This window comes from Plectropomus leopardus, chromosome 22 (assembly GCF_026936395.1).
Source record: "Plectropomus leopardus strain MGB_pleo_1.0 chromosome 22, ASM2693639v1, whole genome shotgun sequence".
NCBI classification, from domain to species: domain Eukaryota; kingdom Metazoa; phylum Chordata; class Actinopteri; order Perciformes; family Serranidae; genus Plectropomus; species Plectropomus leopardus.
This window is the reverse complement of record NC_142197.1, coordinates 24254919-24273102: the sequence shown is the minus strand read 5'-3', so window position 1 is coordinate 24273102 and position 18184 is coordinate 24254919. Positions and strand designations below refer to the sequence as shown.

The 18184-nt window shown below is 39.3% G+C and overlaps 1 protein-coding gene across 4 annotated transcripts in view; it reads left to right on the top strand.

Annotated features, from left to right (window-relative positions):
- Positions 1–17977, top strand: part of braf (B-Raf proto-oncogene, serine/threonine kinase) — a 30757-nt gene extending 12780 nt beyond the window's left edge. For 2 of the 4 annotated variants that reach the window (XM_042511092.2, XM_042511093.2), the window contains 11 exons: positions 1837–1956; positions 4230–4366; positions 4449–4566; positions 6011–6095; positions 6203–6379; positions 6469–6515; positions 7174–7292; positions 7382–7513; positions 8207–8341; positions 10328–10481; positions 11777–17977. In XM_042511092.2, the coding sequence (XP_042367026.2) occupies positions 1837–1956; positions 4230–4366; positions 4449–4566; positions 6011–6095; positions 6203–6379; positions 6469–6515; positions 7174–7292; positions 7382–7513; positions 8207–8341; positions 10328–10481; positions 11777–11799 (1247 nt within the window). In that variant the 3' untranslated portion in view covers positions 11800–17977. The remainder of the gene's footprint in view (positions 1–1836; positions 1957–4229; positions 4367–4448; positions 4567–6010; positions 6096–6202; positions 6380–6468; positions 6516–7173; positions 7293–7381; positions 7514–8206; positions 8342–10327; positions 10482–11776) is intronic. The other 2 variants (XM_042511094.2, XM_042511095.2) reach the window with 1 other exon arrangement.
- The last annotated feature ends 207 nt before the right edge of the window (positions 17978–18184 follow it).

Genomic DNA, 18184 nt, shown 5'->3' with positions numbered 1-18184 from the left:
TCACTGAAAATAGTAAGCTGAGGACACACATGTCAATTCACATCTGTGGGTCAGGGTTAACTTCAGCAGACCTAGTTTTGTGCCAGGCCCAGCTCCTCATCAGAACAGTCAGTAGGACGACTTATAGTCAACCTCTTTACACAAGTTTGGTGACAAAATAAAACCACTAAAAGTGGGCCTGCTGTAGTTTTCAAGACTTAAATGGAGTTAATTAGGTCACATGCTTTTGACAAACAGAACTAATTGTAGTCATAAACAGAATATCAACTATTACTTTAAGGACTTGGGGTGGATGTCCTGCCGCACAATCCTTAAAATGTGTTATTTAGTCGTGTAAAAGAGTTCAGAATTGTTTCCATCTGAATCCGTGTCAAAATACGCCAAAGTCTGCTCACAAGTTTCAGAGTTCCTGCCAAAAAAACAACTAATAGACAGGTATGAAAACTTCCTTGATAAAGGCTTTTTTTTCGATGGCATATTTACAGTAGGTTTGACAGTGCCACTGAACTGTTGCACTCGATTTCCTAAATTTGGATACAGCCATTGTTTGTAAATGCAATTGTCTGTAGTCCATATTATGTCATAAATCCAACAATTTCAATATATCAAATTCTCACTAAGTTCATTGTAACAATTTTCTAGTTTCGATCTAGAGACTTATTGGAAGAGTTAAACATTTTGGGAAATACCTGTATATGGGTATTCTTTCTTTTTATACATACCCCTCACTGCAGGTTGGGTGGTTATGTCCGGGTATACAAAAAACTTGCAGTGTTAGCTGCTAACTTGTGGTATAATTGCACGTTGTTTATTTTACATAGATCTAATTTGGGGGTTCTCAACATTTTGAAAGGGATGCACAGGAAAAGTGCATTTGCAAGTTGTCCACAGAGATTGCTAACTCTAACAGAAATTATGGAAAACCTGTTTCATAGTGGTGATAAAAGAGAACCCAGTTGTCTTTCACACAGCAGTTCTGAGCCACTCACTCAAGAAAATGCTGATGGACAATCTTGGGGAGGGCTTCCATATTATAATGTAAATTTATTCTGGCTGTTTCTTACTTACTGAGTAAAAATTGATTAAATAAATACTGTTTATTAAAAAACAAAAACAATAGCAGGCAACATTACACATCACTAGTAAACACATTAGCTGCAAAGATTTTTGTGATTTTAGTTGTAATTGATGGGCGGCAATACAAAAAAATACAAAAAAATGTTTTTAAGTGTATGTTTGTGTACAGAGTAGATAAACAAGATACAATGAGTCAGTAAGCGTTGGAGGTTAGGGTTAGAGGCATCCTCTGACCGAGCCGGCTACTTCCAAGATAGCAATTGAATAGAAATAAAACTAATAAATTGTACGGCTCTTTGAATGTAGTAATGAGTGTAGTGTAGTAGTAGTAACACCGTGTATTTTAGACTTATTGTAGGAGCTGAATTGTAAAATCAAAGATTAAACGAAAATACACTATCTTGCCAAAATGTATGCCGTGTGCATGGAAACAGCCAAATGATCAAAAAATGAATGAAAAGTGCGTAAAATGCACCAAACAGTCCCTAAGGGTTAATATCCATCTTCTTATCTCACTTCAGGAAAGAACGAAAATAGGAGTATTTCCCATAATGTTTACAATAAAATTTGTTACAACGTATTTATTAAAGATCAAAGTTAGCAGTGTGAACGCTGCTCGCACTCTGAGGAACACATGTAGTGCTGTAGGAGGACACTCCACCCGGGAGCTCAGGTGTAGCCATGGACAGTAGTGAGTTGGAGGTGAGAGGGGCAGGGTGAGTAGCAGTGATGGTCTGTCTGTTTCTCTTTGCCCTGCAGCCCCCCCGACCCACCCCGCCCGCTGCTTGAGGAAGCACCGAACACGGACCTCAAGCCCCCTCCTATACTCCTACCCCAATGACATAGTGTTTGATTTTGAGCCCGAGCCTGTTTTCCGAGGTAGTTAGGCCTCTGTGTGTTCCTGTGTCCTTCACCCTCTCCACCCACACTCCCCACACACCACCCCCAGCCCTGTGTCCCATCCACTGTGTGTCCCCCTCTCTCTCTTTTTCCCCTATGTCCTCACATGCTCTCTCTGGCAAACACACCCGACAGCTCACAGGTCACACACAGATCTCACCACTACTCTAATCACACACTCTGTGGATGGTGGCTTGATTGCTGAAATCCTCCTTTGATCAACTAGTGTTAACTATAGAATAATTAATAATTGTTCCGATCTAAGTAGCATCACTTGTTTAGACCCCAGGTTTTAGTCACATTGCAGTAAAATGAAAGCACAGACATAACTGCATTCATTTAGATGGTTGCTTAATTTAAAAGAGAACATAATCAACGTGACATCAAGTATTTAATGGGTAAGTTCACCAGGGGATCTGCTTTGTGCCTAAGAATCGGTTTCAATGAAAACTTGTGACGGTGTGCTCTGTGAGCTGGGGCTTACTGTGTTAATGACTGAAAAGTGTGAAAATATTTATATCCTAAGTATAACCATCTTCAACTTAAATGAACATTCCATATCCTTAAAATATTAAAATGTTAGTCAACTTTAACTAGCTTATTATTGGCTTCATTACTAGCTACTATTAATATTGATGTCTAAAATGGTATTACATTACCGATTCCAAATAGTGTTTCAAGCTATATTCAATTGAATACAGCATAAAGACAAGATATTTAATGCTCAGAATGATAAATGTAATTGTTTTCTGTAAAATCATTCTGAATTTGATGCCTGCAACACACCAAAAAAGTGAGACGGGCAACATAACACCAGGAAAGTTGTGGAATACTCAAAAAACACAAGTTTGGATCGCTCCACAAATAAACAGGTTAATTGGTATCAACTGACTGAATCATCCTCCCTGCATCTACAAATATAGTTAAGACACCCCAGACTTCTCTGGACCCGAACTCATCTGAAATGGACTGACACAAAGTGGAAAAGTGTACTGTGGTCTGACAAGTCCACAGATTGATTTTGGAAATCATGGACATCCTGTCCTCCAGGCTAAGGAGAAAAAAGGACCATCAAAATTGTTACAAGCTCAAAGTTCAAAGCCAGCATCTTTGATGATATGGGGTGGTGTTCGTGCCCATAGCACCATGGGTAACTTCCACATCTGTGAAGGCACCATGAATGCTTAAAGGTGCATACAGGCTTTGGAGCAACATATGCTGCCATCCATATGACATATATTTTCCAGGGACATCTCTGCTCATTCCAGCAAGACATGTGTTCCACCAGCGTGGCTTTCCTGTTAAAGAGTGCAGGCATCAGAATGACCTGCCTAGAGTCCAGACCTGTCTCCCACTGAAAATGTGTGGCACATTATGAAGCTCAAAATGTGACAACAAAGACCCCAAACTGTTGATCAACTGTATATCAAGCAAGAACAGGATATTTCACTTTTACACAAACATTTTGTCACACAGAGGTAAACATGCCCTGTCCCAACTTTTTTAGAACGTCTTGCAGACATCACATCCAGAATAAGTGTATATTTACAAAAAACAAGGGCTGTCAGCATTAATGCATTAATATTTATTTTTAATTGCATATATTTTTTGTCTGGTCTTTTGGTTTGGTTGTAAATAATTCCTACATAGCTTACTGTTTAAAATCTTTCTGATACACATCAGAAAATGCTTTGTGATTCTGATACAAGAGGTTAACAAGAGTGATGGACCTTTTGAAAAGTAGATTAATAACCCAAAAAGGAAAGTTAAAAAATCATGAACAAGAAAATTATCTCAAGAAAGTGCCAAAAAAATAGTTTTTTCTGTTTAAGTTTTAAATATATAATTACAAAAATTATTAATATACTGTTCTTGACATTTTTCCATTTTTTTCATCTCCCTGCAGCTAATTTTCCTGTCAATTTCTTGTCACCTATAAAATTTATTTATTTTGCAATTTGCAGGATATTTCTTGGCTCATTGCCTTTTCCCCCGTTTTTTCAAAAGAAATCAAACCAATTTTCTCAGGCCCCAGCGGTTTAAACCATTGACTGCCATCCCTCACCTCTCTGCATGTGATCAAACACACACTCACACACACACACAACTGATACAGACGCCTCAATCCCTGTCCTCGCCCAAATCTCTTCTTTCTTTACTCTTCTGCTTTGTCTCACTTTCTTATTTTACCTCTCCACCTCACCTCTCTTCTTTTATTCTTTCCCTTCTTTTCCTCCCGTACCCCCCTCCAGGCTCGACCACAGGGCTGTCAGCCACGCCTCCCGCCTCTTTACCCGGCTCTCTGACCAACGTCAAGGTTCCTCAGAAGTCGCCGTGCCCGCAAAGGGAACGCAAGTCCTCGTCCTCATCTGAGGACCGCAATAAGATGGTGAGACATGAAAACAGGTGTTGGGATTATTCTAGAGTAGGTTTCCTATGTGCTCGTGCTAATGCAGTGTCTTGTGGAACAGAAAACCCTGGGGAGAAGGGACTCCAGTGACGACTGGGAAATCCCCGAGGGTCAGATCACTCTGGGTCAGAGGATAGGTTCTGGATCTTTTGGAACCGTCTTCAAGGGAAAGTGGCATGGTAAGACCAGTGCTCTACTCATCAACTTATCTTTCATAGAGATAACTCTTTGAGGTTTTTTTGTTTTTTATTTAAAACACAAGGTGACATGATTCTTCATTACCATGAACACACACACACGCGCTTTATTTTGACTCAACAAGTATTGGTGTTGCACAGTGCACCGAAATGTTGGTACTTTTTGATACTTTTTTTGTTCCCTCCCCTGATTTTAGATATTAGCTCATTATTTTGAGTTAAGTAATTAAAAACATATATATATTTTTAGAATTCTTACAATTGACAAGTGTTAGAAGTGTAAAAAAGAAAAATAAGAAATTACCTAAAAGAATAAATAAAAAAAACGCTGAAAATAAAATGATATCTGAACGTTATTTATCTTATTTTTCCTACAAAAAAGTACATTTTTAATGTAAAATTGTAATAATTATGAAAGTCGTTTTCTAGACATTTTTAACTTTTGTTGTTGACAGTTTTCTAATAAACCTCCCCCCTTTTTTAATTAAAAAAAATAATAATAAAAAAAATTGCCGGTAATTCCTTGTCACCGTTTGCTAGTATCTTGCACTTTGTTGGACATTTCATGCTCGTTGCATCAATCAATCAATCAATCAAATCTTTATTTGTATGGCACTTTTCATACAAAGAGTAACACAAAGTGCCTCACAGAGATTAAAAACAATAACAGAAATGAAAAACATCAAAGAAAATCAAGAAAAATACAGACAGCCTGACCCTCCCACCCCCACATATACGTACGCAACAAAACACACATACTCATGTAGATATTCCCACACATATTATGTGTTTCTCATGATTTCCAAATCAAGCCAGTTTGCTCAGGTTTCCAAGGGTCAAATAGCTTGCGAAAGGCAACTCGACGCACTACAAGAAAACTGATGCTGATCCAGGTTTCAAAGGGTTAAAGGGGGAATTCAACAATTAAAATGCAGTTTTACACCTGCCAAAAAGTAATTTCAGCTCCTGTCTTGTCACTTCCTTTTTGCCTTAAAATGGTTTAATTTCAATCATGATAGTTAGATGTGACAGATTATGGTTCACCTGGTCCTTTTTACCAGTTAAAATACCGTTAAAGGGACTTTTAAACTATTAAAACACAGTTTTACGCTTGCCAAAAAGTGATTTTAGCTCTTAAAGCTGAAAGGGTTTTTTTGCCTCAGAATGACTTGATTACATTCATGACAGTTAGATGTGACAGATCATATCTCCACCAGTTGATGAAATACTTTCAAAGGGGCAATTCAGTCCATAAAATGCAGTTTTTACATTTTAGCCTCTATGACTTAACAGGATCTTTTTCCATCACATTATTGGGAATTGGCTGTCATATGAATATATATAAAATGTGTTTTAACAGGTAGTTAAATTGACATTAGCACATCTAGCAGCTCAGTGGACTGACATGTCCTCCTTCTCCTCCCAGGGGACGTGGCAGTGAAGATGTTGAACGTCACTGCTCCCACACCTCAACAGCTTCAGGCCTTTAAGAATGAAGTGGGAGTCCTCAGGTAACTTGTGACACCTGATATTGTACTGAAGTGTTGTCCTTTAACAAAGCAGTACAAAACTGCTGGAGTTGTGTATTTTATTAACCTGCTGTGTGTGTTTGCACCAGGAAAACGCGTCATGTGAACATCCTGCTGTTCATGGGCTACACCACCAAGCCTCAGCTGGCCATCGTGACCCAGTGGTGTGAAGGCTCCAGTCTGTACCACCACCTGCACATCATCGAGACCAAGTTTGAGATGATCAAGCTGATCGACATCGCCCGGCAGACCGCTCAGGGCATGGAGTGAGTTCCCCGACACACACAGCAGCAGTTGCTCCGTGTGTGTAACTGGTCTAATAACTTTGTTTTAATAACTCTGTTTTCCCCCTCAGTTACCTGCATGCCAAATCAATCATCCACAGAGATCTGAAGAGCAACAGTATCCTTCTGACACCTGCTTATCTTTAGGCTGAGGTCCATATGAAATTCACAGCTGTTGATGAAGCTTGGATTTAATTTGCTAACACACAAGTAGGGATAAAAATATCACCCCCATCTTTAGAATCAGGGTTCATACGGTCATAAAAAACCTGGAAAAGTCATGGAATTTGCTGATAGCAATTCTTAGGCCTGAAAGAGTTTTGGAAAATTAAATATAACTCATAAGTTTTGGAAAAGTCATGGAATTTTGATGCCCAAACCTGGATAATAGTTTAGGTAAGGACTTTTGGAAATTTGAAAATAATAATCATAGAATAATTTCTGTTTCTGTTTTTCAGATTCTGGCAGTGATAAATAGTGTAATTTTTGATTATTTTTTTTTTAAAGGGGAAAAAAATCCATTTTCAAGAAAAGAAATTGCCAAATAAACAAATTGCTAAACTTTTTTTCTTTAAAATTCTCAAAAAAAATTTAAGAATCCGTAATGTGTATCGATGGTCGTTTTACATAATGTATCTGCTTTAAAGTTTGCTTCATGGAAAACTCATTGAAATTTATCTGTAAAATGTGTATGAACCCTGTAAAGTGCACAACTCTTACCCGGTTAAGAGCGTAGAGGTAGAAGAAGAGTGTTCCCTTGACTTCATCTCCTCCAGATATTTTCCTCCACGAGGATTTGACGGTGAAGATCGGGGACTTTGGTCTGGCTACGGTCAAGTCCCGCTGGAGTGGCTCGCACCAGTTTGAGCAGCTGTCTGGCTCTATTCTGTGGATGGTCAGTGCTCATTTTTTTGTTATGCAAAGATACAGGATGAGTAGGTGTGTGCTGGCAGTCATTTGACAGTGTGACTTGTGCTCTGTCAGGCTCCAGAGGTAATCCGGCTGCAGGATAAGAACCCCTACAGCTTCCAGTCAGACGTGTACGCGTTTGGCATCGTGCTGTACGAGCTGATGTCAGGAGCGCTGCCCTACTCCAACATCAACAACAGAGACCAGGTGGGAGGACTCAGTATATCACACTGACACTGATGTTTGCATAATCCAAGACATGGCTTCATCTTAAACGTTTGTACGGTATGTTTTATTTGGCCTCCATGCTGGCGATAGCCCTGGGTAGACCATTCTGTTTTCGGGTTTTTGAGTTGTCCGTCCATCTGGCCTATTCTCATGAACACGACATCTCCAGAACACCTTGAGAGAATTTCTTCAAATTTGGCATAAACATCCACGTGTGGACTCAAGGATGAACTGATTAGATTTTGGTGGTCAAAGATCAAGGTCACCTTGACCTTGCATCCATGTCATTCTTGCGAATGTGATATCTCAAAAAACGCCTTGTGGGAACTTCTTTAAATTTGGCACAAACATTCACTTGGACTCAACAATGAACTGAATATATTTTGTTGGTCAAAGGTCAAGGTCAGTGTGACATTATATCTCATTCTCATAATTTCAATATCTTAAGAAGGACTGTAAGACAAACTTGACTGGAGCGCGGAAGCATACAACAACAGTGCGGTGATTCTAGTTTAAACATTGAGCAACAGTGTAAGAAAATCTCTCCACACAGGCTAAAAACATTAGCTCTGAGGCTAGTTCTTAAAGACACTGGGTCGCACAAAGCAACAACCAAAGGAAGCTGCAGCCGCAAACAAATATTCTAATGACTGGTTTGTTTTCTTTCCACAGATCATCTTTATGGTGGGTCGAGGTTACCTGTCTCCTGATCTCAGCAAGGTGCGCAGCAACTGTCCAAAGGCCATGAAGAGACTGATGGCCGACTGCCTGAAGAAGAAGAGAGAGGAGCGACCTCTCTTCCCTCAGGTGAGAGAGATAAACAATAATGCTTTTACATTTTACTGGCATCTTATTAGGATGCCTCCCAGACGCCTCCCTGGTGAGGTGTTCAGGGCACGTCCCACCGGTAGGAGGCCCCGGGGGAAGACCCAGGACACGCTGGAGAGACTATGTCTCACAGCTGGCCTGGGAACGCCTCGGGATCCCCCGGGAAGAGCTGGACGAAGTGGCTGGGGAGAGGGAAGTCTGGGCTTCCCTGCTTAGGCTGCTGCCCCTGCGACCCGACTCTGGATAAGAAGAAGAAAATGGATGGATGGATGGAGACAGCTGCATAAGATTTGCTACATTAATGCCATAGAATGCTGAATGAATACAGATTTTTTTTACCTCAGTTTTGCACAAAAATAGATACCTCTTTAACCCTTTAACACCTGGATCAAGATCAGTTTTCTTGTGCTGTGTTCAGACACCTGTCACGGGTATTATAACCTGAGAAAATGAGTTTGATTTCTTTTAAAAACATGATAAAAACAAAATGAGCAACTGTGAGAGACAAGTGCGATAAACTGCAAAACATTAGTAAAAGGTGATAAGGATTTGGTCTGAAATTTAGCTGGGGGGGATTATTAGATATCATCAAAACACAAGGGGAAATGTCCAGAAACTCTATTTATAATTCTCCTAATTCTATAATTAAAAATATGGTGCTTGAGGTTATTTGTGGGTTTGTTTGTATTTAATATTTTTTTCTTTTTTTAAGTTTTTTTAGTCTAATTTTTTAAATTTTAGTTTTATTTTGTGCTTATTTTTAGGTAATTTTCTTGTAACTTTTTACAGATTTCTTACTAATTCTTGGGACATTTCTCTTGAAGTTGCTCATCGCTCTTCAAGCCAATTTCAGGTTTCAAAGGGTTAAAAACAGGCTGGCATTAGAGACAAACCTTCATTCTCAAAGGGATACTTCTCCCAAAAATGACCATTTCTGTTAATCATTTAATCACAACTCATCACATTTTCACCTAAAATCTTATGATTTAAAACAGTCAGTTCAAGCATTCAGCTTATTTTGGATTCTCTTTTGGGTAATAAATAAATAAATTTAAAAAAAAACAAGGAAAAGATGACAAGGACATGACCTGACAGTTAGATGGGAGGGATTTTGAGATATTAACCCCCCAAATGACAGGAAAAATGTCCAGAAAACTACATTAATTACTCGTAAATTATACATTTACAATTATGCTATTAAAAAAAAGTACATTTTTAACGATTTCTTAAGGTCATATTGTTGCTTGTTTTTGCCTTTTTGCTCTTTTTTTTTTAGCTTATTTTTATGTCATTTTGTTGAAACTTTTTACTAATTTCTTGCAAATTTTTGGGCCATTTCTTGTAAAGTTGCTTGTCACTGTCATTCCATGATTTTTAATTTTTTTTTTTTAATTAAAGCCTATTTTTTCAGGGTTAAAAGCTGGCAGCAGCTAGAATGGCATAGTCCTGGAGGGATTTTTATGTGAAACTTCATCCGGAAGGCACATTGTGGCAAACTGACACAAAGTCCCTTTTATAGAAAGAAAGGAATATATTTGCTGAATTTATGAAAGGAGACAAATAATGAAGAGTTTATTGTGGACGTTTCTCAAACTTTATAAAGGTGGACAACTAACTCAACAACTCACTAAACTTTAAGGGAGTCTGGTAGTCTGTATGTACCTTTTTTTCTTGTCTTCAGCCAATCACGTCCCTAATTTTTGCCTGTTTTCTGTGAATAATTTTCACTCTGTCAAAAAACCTCACTGATCTGCAGAGGTGAGTTACTTGTGTAGCCAGCAGATGGCCTCAGAGGTTCACGAGATGAAGGAAAGCAGCTGAACTGAAGCATTGCTCTCAGCTCCAAACACAGCATTGTGCACAGTATATTTTTAAGTGTTTGGATTAGTTGTGAATGGTGCTCACACTCATTGTGACTGATGAGCCTGCGGCCGCGTGTGTGTGTTTGTGTGTGTATTCTGTTAGATCTTGGCGTCCATTGAGCTGCTGGCTCGCTCATTACCCAAAATCCACCGCAGCGCCTCAGAGCCTTCGCTAAACCGAGCCGGCTTTCAGACGGAGGACTTCAGCTTGTACGCCTGCGCCTCTCCCAAAACCCCCATCCAGGCTGGGGGCTATGGTGAGCTCACACACACACACACACACACACACACACACACACACACACACACACACACACACACACAGAGAGAGAGAGAGAGGTTCTCACAACTGCTTTCAAATAGAAAAGAATAACTTATATATAAAAAGGTGTTAATTACATTTTTAAATATGTTTTTTTCTCATATTCCGGTTCCAGTATTTGAATATTTTTAATAATTTAACATTCATAGCTCTTTGAGAGGGTACACTCGCATTATTATGCTATAATATTATCATTATATCAGTGGAGTGGCAGCTATTGGTCCCCAGATGACTTATAGTTTTGTATGGCTCCCTGCTGGCGATAGCTGTGACCGGAGGGATTATGTAGTCGGCTCGTCTGTCCATGGTACGTTTGTCCATACGTATTTACATCCCACTCTAGCGAACGCAATATCTCAGGGGCCTCTTGAGGGAATTTCTTCAACTTTAGCACAAACATCCACTTGTACTCAAGAATGAATGGCTTAGATTTTGCTGGTCAAGGTCACCATGTATTAACTTTTGTCTCATTCTTGCGAATGCGATATCTCAAGAACCCCTTGAGACATTTTCTTTAAATTTGGCACAAAGATCCTCTTGGAATCAATGATGAACTGACCTGATAAGCATGGTCAAAGGTCAAGGTTATTGTGACCTTGCATCCGAGTCATTCTTGTAAACATGATATCTCAAGATAGCCTTTAGAGAATTTCTGCTAATTTGGCACAAACATCAACTTGAACTCAAGAATGAAGTGATTAGACTTTGATGGTCAAAGATCAAGGTTACTGCAACCCCACATCATTCTTGTAAACATGACATCTCAAGATGGCCTTCAGGGAATTTCTTCTAATTTGGCACATACATCCGCTTGAACTCAAGAATGAACTGATTAGACTTTGATGGTCAAAGGTGAAAGTCACTGCAAGCTTGCATCCGTGCCATTCTTGTGAACGTAGTAGCTCAAGAAGTCCGTAACAGAATTAATTTGGCACAAACATTCACTCAAGGATGAACCAGTTAGATTTTGGTGGCTAAAGGTCACTTTGAAATCACATAAAAGGTTTTTGGCCAAAACTCGAGAATTATTTCACAAATGATGACAAATGTTCAAGGCGTACAGCCATAAAGTGGGATTTCTAGTTCACAGAGATTTCTCGGATAATATATTGTCCAATAAAAGTAGTTATCCTTACAGGTGTACCCACAGCTTGGCCTGAGCTGACATTGTTATGGCTGCTGCAGTGGTGCTTCCACACTAATCCTCTCTTTATCTTTCGTCCTTTTCAGGGGAATTTTCGGCATTTAAGTAAGTGCTGCAGATCCCACCAGTCCATCCCCTCGTCACTTCTCAAAAGTCTCGTGTCCATGCGGTGGATTCATCCATTACTGAAAAAACTGAAAAAAATGTCTCAAAGAATGTGCTTTTTTCTTCCTCTGTCCACCTGATGAAGGCGGCCTCACCGGAGTCCTTCCAACAAAACGCTGTCCAGCAGGCAAACAGCCACCGCGACAGACAAAACTGAATTAGGAAAAAAATTTAAAAAGAAAACAAAAAAAAAACTTGAATCACACGAAAAAAAGACACAAATATCCATACCAAAACGGTTTCGAGGATCGACTTGCCTGCTGGAGGGAAAAGGCAAAAAGGATGGAGAGTCGAAGGGGAAACGTCAGGAGGAAGTCTGGGCTTAGGGCGTCCCATCATTTCTTGGTGAGGATAGAGTTCATCAGCTGGGCCGCTGAACTGCTCTGTGAGTGCCGGCAGAGAAACAGGGAAGGAGAAGAGGCCTCCCGTCAGTCGGCTGAGACAGAAGGCCGGGCGTTCGCCAGCCAATCCCGAGAGGAGCTGGAGGTTACTCAGCAGGGTTAAACCCCCGAAGGACTTGAAAGATAGATCTATTTTTATTTTTCAATTTCTCATGTTTCCGATATTAGCTAGGAATGCTGAGCTTTTTTTTTTTGTTACTTTTGAAGAGATGGTAGCTAATTTAGGAGAAAGCTTTCCTTCCGGTCACGCAGCTTAGGCCCTTTGCTTTTTTCCTTTGTGGGCTCGTTGCTGACCTGATCCTGCAAAATACTGTATTTTGCCTTTTTTTGGTGGCCACCAAATTCAACACCAGTGAGGAAACTGCAGCAGCTCTTAATCTACAGACGGATTTTGCTGAAAATTTTCAAAATAAAAGCTTGAGAGAAGAAGTTCTTTCCATAGATTTCCATTGGAAAAGTCTGCCAACAAGAGGAGCTGTTCTTTAGAGGGAAAATGCTCATTTGCTGATGAAAGCAACACGAGAGGGATTTATTGCTTCATTTAAAAGGCCTCGGCGAGCTTTAGAGGTGTTGATTTTGCTCTGTGACGCTCTACGTTTTCGAAGGATTTCCAGTGGAAAAGTCTGGTGTGGAGCTATTCACAGGGAGGAAAACTGCTAATTTGTTTGGCTGCACTAGAGCGTTTTCTTCTACTGTTTAAAGAGCCTGGTGTAAGCTAGTGACCAGCATTTACACTGAGCTGAGGAGTGTGTACAGTAAGTTGTTACACAGCATCTTTAGAGCTTTTCCTTTGCTTCTTTTTTTTCCACAACCTCAGACTTTTTTTTTTTCTTTTTTGTGCATGTCGTGTCATATCCCTTTTTTTTCCCAACCATGTGGCTTTAATATTGCACTCAGCTTCAAACGGGGACCTTACTTGTTGCGCTGCTAACGTTGCAGCACTACCTGCTGAAAGGACCGGCGATCCTCCGGAGAGTTCATTTCAATCACCTTTTTACTTTCTCTACACACATGCACCTGTACTTTTTTCTCATTCCAGCGTGTGTTGAGGGTTGTAGGTGTTATCACAGGTTCTTTTTATTTCGTCGATGTTTGCCTTTTTCTGTACAGGCAGGCCTGCAGATATTTACTTATTTATGTTTTGGTTTATGAATTTCTTTATTTGAAGCTATCGGTCTTTTCTTTTTTTGACGCTTGTTTTGGTCTCTGTGACTGTGTACTTGCACTTTGTAAAGATGGATCCAAGCAAATGAGCGACTTGCCTTTTCTTATTTTTTTTTTCTTTTTTCTTTCTTTAATGAAGAATAAATTGTGACATTCAGAGCTGATGACCCAAAATTCAATTTCCAGTGCATGAGCCATGTGCAGGGGCTGAACTGTGAATTTTTGCCGGGAAGGCTCAGTTGTCATCCAAGGACTGTCTCCAATCAGGCCTCCAGCAGCTGAGTGTGTCACCACAGCTACAGTGATGGGAGCTGGGCTGGTAAAGGGATGTTGTGAAAGTAGAGCACACAGTTGAAGCATCTATCCAGACAATGACAGACTGCTTCTTCTCATTCATCAAGGATCATTTATGTCGTTCTATCATTATATAACCCCCACGGCAATGCTATGACACATTTCGTTGCCTCCTTTTTACAAAGCATGTTAGGAAATACACTATTTGTCATCTTCTTTTTCTGTCGTACAGGGCTGCATTGAGTTTAGCCGAGCTTAGCATGAAGTCTGGAAGCAGTGTGAGCCCTGATCCAGGACAGTCTGAGCACTGAAATATGTCACTGTGCAACTTCTAAAAGAAGCATGTTGGAAATGCAGACTGGCAGAAAATGTTCGTAGCAACTTCTGAGGTGGATAAACTACACAAAGGTCTTTTCCAAGACAATAGTTCTGCTCTATCTAAAATGTTAGCATTGTGCAATTCTGCAAACCACAAATACATTACGTTTGTGTTATTATGCAGGGGATATGTTAAAAATGTTGTTCGTGTGCTTGGGTTCAGGCACAAAAACCACAAGGTTAAGTAGAAGATCATGTTTGTGTTGGCACAGTTACAGCTGGAGAAGCCATAGATGTCTTGATAAAAAAAACAGCTACTTTTGTGGCTTTATACGAGCTGGAAATGCAACAGTGTATTGGTAAAATCAACTACTTTTGTGCCACTGTCCCAGCTAGAAACGCAGTGATGTCTTTGTAAAAAAATAACCATTTTCAGTGGCACTCTTGGCTGGAAATGCAGCGGTGTCTTGTAAAATAAACTACTGCTTTTTATGGCACTAGCCACGCTGCAAATACAGGGATGTCTCAGTAAAAAACAACTGCTTTTGGAGGCACTATTCTGGTTGGAAATGCAGCAGTCTTGTTAAATAACAGCCACTTTTCATGGCACTGTACCTGCTTGAAACACAGCGATGTCTCTGTACAAAACACCTACTTTTTGTGGTGCTATCCCCAGTGGAAATACAGTGACAAGTCATTAACACACGCATATTTGGTGCCTAATAGTCACTTAAAAAACGTACAAATTTATCATATCCGTGGTTTGTAGAAACGTACATTGCCATCATATTTTGCTGTGAACAAGGCTCCTTTTTTTTGCACCTCAGAAATAGCTAAGAAGATTGATGTCCATCCAGTGAGTTTGTATTTCTAACATTTTGCTTATTGCAAATTTTATGAGCTGCTCAGTGACTGAAATGTTTCAGGAGATCATCTGTAACATCTTGAGACATTGCAAGTGATCATTTATTAGTCTAGCTAAAGTATCTCTGAACTGGATGCACAAAGATTAAATGTATGTTAATGTCATAACCCAGGTTAGACAGCAGACAAAAGCATGTCCCAAACTGTGATTAATATTTGAAGATTAACCAAACCTAACTCTGTGTAAAGCCTGATATCTACAGGTGAAAGCAAGGTACTAAATGTCCAGCTGCTATTGGGTGGTCTTTGGTCTCAAGCGGTGTTAATCTGAAGGTCTGGCTGTGTGCCACGTATTGGCTTGTGCAAGGGATTTGCAAGGCTTATTACAACTTTGGTCTTGTTTTAATAGTCTTGGTCAACATTCGTCTTGAAAGCTCAAAAGAATCTAACATTTTTCTCAAGAATTGGTGGAGACCAAAACAGAACTAAAAGGAGGCTGAATATTTAGCTTGACGGTCTTCTGTTGACCAAAACCACAACTGCAAATGAATTTTAACACTAAATGCGTCATTTAAAGTTGTTTTGTCGATTTGTCAAGACAAATGTTGTGGTTTCAGCTTGTTAAAGAGATGTTCTGCCCCCAAGTGGCCAAAAAAAATGAATGCGGCTATGACCCTTTGAAACCTGGATGAGTATTTAGAACTTTTAACCCTGAGAAAGTTGGTTTATTATTATTATTATTATTATTATTTTCAAAAAGGCAATGTGGGACAAAAGGCAATGAGCAAATTAGCAAAAATGTCCAAAAATTGCAAGAAAATAGTAGATTTAGAATTAAAAAAAACAACAAAAAACTTGCTAGCAAGCTAGCAAAGTATATCCAGAGAATTATATTTCGAATTATTAGAATTGTCTATTTAAAATCATTTTACAGAATAATTATTTTTTTAAGCAGTCATTTCCATTATTTATTTATTTATTTATTTTTTGGTTTGGTTTGGTTTGGTTTTTGCTTTCATGTTTTTGTTTTTGTTTTTGTTTTTTTCTTAATTCTCTGGTATTTTTCTTCCGTTTTTACTAATTTCTTGTTCATTTCTGGGTCTTTTTTTCTTACATTGCTCATTGCCTTCTTACCATGTTTTTGAAAGACATCAAGCCAATTTGCCCCATTTTCAAAGGGTGAAACTGGTAGTAACTCATTTTTTGGGGGGCAGCAGACACATGTTCTAACCAAAACACTGACATATCATCAAAGTCACCCCAAACTACATATTTTTCCTTTGACCTGTAGTGCTGTTTATCAGTCTAGATAGATTTGGTGTGAGCCACAGAGTGTTAGAGATGTCTGCCTTCTCTCCAGTATTATTGAACTAAATGACACTTGTTTTGTAGTTCTCAAAGCGCCAAAAAAATATCAAACATCTGAAAAACTCAACAGAAATCATGACTCGATTACTTAAGATAATCCACAGACCTTGTTGTGAGCAGTTTCATGTAGGAGCTATTTTCTTTGAACCGAACCTCCGCCAGCCACACAATATCCGTTGGGTTTAAATACCAGCCGATAGCAGACCCTAGTACCTGCTTCAGTCGTAGTTTTGGAGAGAAAGCGCTTCACAGAGTTTGGTTTGTACTCCTCGGCTATTATCTGTTGTTACTTGTACTTGACTCAAGTATAATATGCAGGATAGACTGATGTATGAAGACAGCGTAGGCCTTTTATGAAATATTACATATCGTCCAGTCATGAAACATCTCTGATGCGATGGAGGTTCATGTCTGAGCAAACCTGAGCTGGCATGTTGAGCTCTTTAGAAGATCATAACCAACTTGAAGATTTGAGATTAGGGTTTGGTAAAGGTAAAACCACAGCATTCTAGAAGAGTGCTCCGAAGGCATGGGCACACGATCATAAAGAGTCTTTTCAAAGGCCTGTAAGATTTGAGATTAGGGTTAAGGTTCAGACTGGGACAAAGACTTTGAATAGCATGGTCGAGAAGTTCTTGAGTTTTGAAGATAATGAAGACGCTCTGTCATCAGTACAAAATATTGCAATGGTGTTTAAAGGGAAACTAAATTTCAAGTTTTGACTTTAATCATTGACTCGAACGGAGTTCAAATTGTGACGAAATTTCTTAGTTTTGGCTTTTATTTCTTTGCATTCCGACTCGAGGCTAGATTTGATTTCTTGTTTTATCTAAGGTCAGACTGATGTCAGAACAGCTTTAGCAGATTTACTTTTAGAGTTAGTAAGCACTCTAAGAACTTCCTGTCCTTAGGGGCTTAAATATTGAGCATTCTTGACCCTGGAAGAAGCCGGTAACGAAACAAGATCAACTCGAGATTTCTTTGCTTGTTTTGGAGCTTTTGATCTCAGCAAACCACTGTTTCCAAAGTCAAAAAAACAAACTTTCAGCCTCACTTGAAGTAGCACATGGCCTTCGTCCTTTTCCACCGGCATCGGTATCGTCCTTCAGGAAGCTTGTCTGCTGGACTGGGGTCCGCTGTTGCACATTTTTTCCGATTTACCTGACGGGACCTTGAGCACTGTATTTATTTTCCGTAGGGATCTTTATTTTCTCTGAGAATATGATCACAGATGAGTATCTGCTGAATCTTCATAGAATCTGTGGGAGTAAACACCGAGGCTCTGCTTTCGCACACCCTCCGCCTCCTCTCCATCCACAACTTCTCGATTTTCATTTTTCTTCTGAAACATTCCCTCCCTCTCCTCCTTGCCTGCACCTTAAACCCATCGATTCCTCTCGACTGAGAACTATCATGAGAAACTTTGAGGAGATTTGCTTTGTTTTGTGTTTTGTTGTTTGTTTTCACCTGTAAATAGTTGTACAAAGGAAATACTGTCAGTTTGCTAGGAGGCATGGAGACTACAAATGTAACAAATTATAAAATGTTGAAAAATGAAGAGACAAAGATTAAAAGACATTTTGATAGGCAGACTTCTGAGAAACAACGGTTGAGTGTAAAAATATTTAAGGCTGTATCATAAGGAGAAAGAGCTTAATGTATTTGTTGTGAATATGAAAAACTGATATATTAAAGAAGTGCATGAAAACTGTAGTTTGGTTTATGTGCAGGTTTTTTTTTGGTGTGATGTGACACAGACTTGGAAATGTTTCGTGTCCACATGGTGGCAGCATGTAACACTGCAATATGCCTACAAACTTCTGCTGCTGGAAGGAGATGAGCAGCAAACACTGAAACAATACAACTGGAATCAGATATCCGCAAATATTAGTGTTTCAGGAGGATTAAGTCCTCTATAAC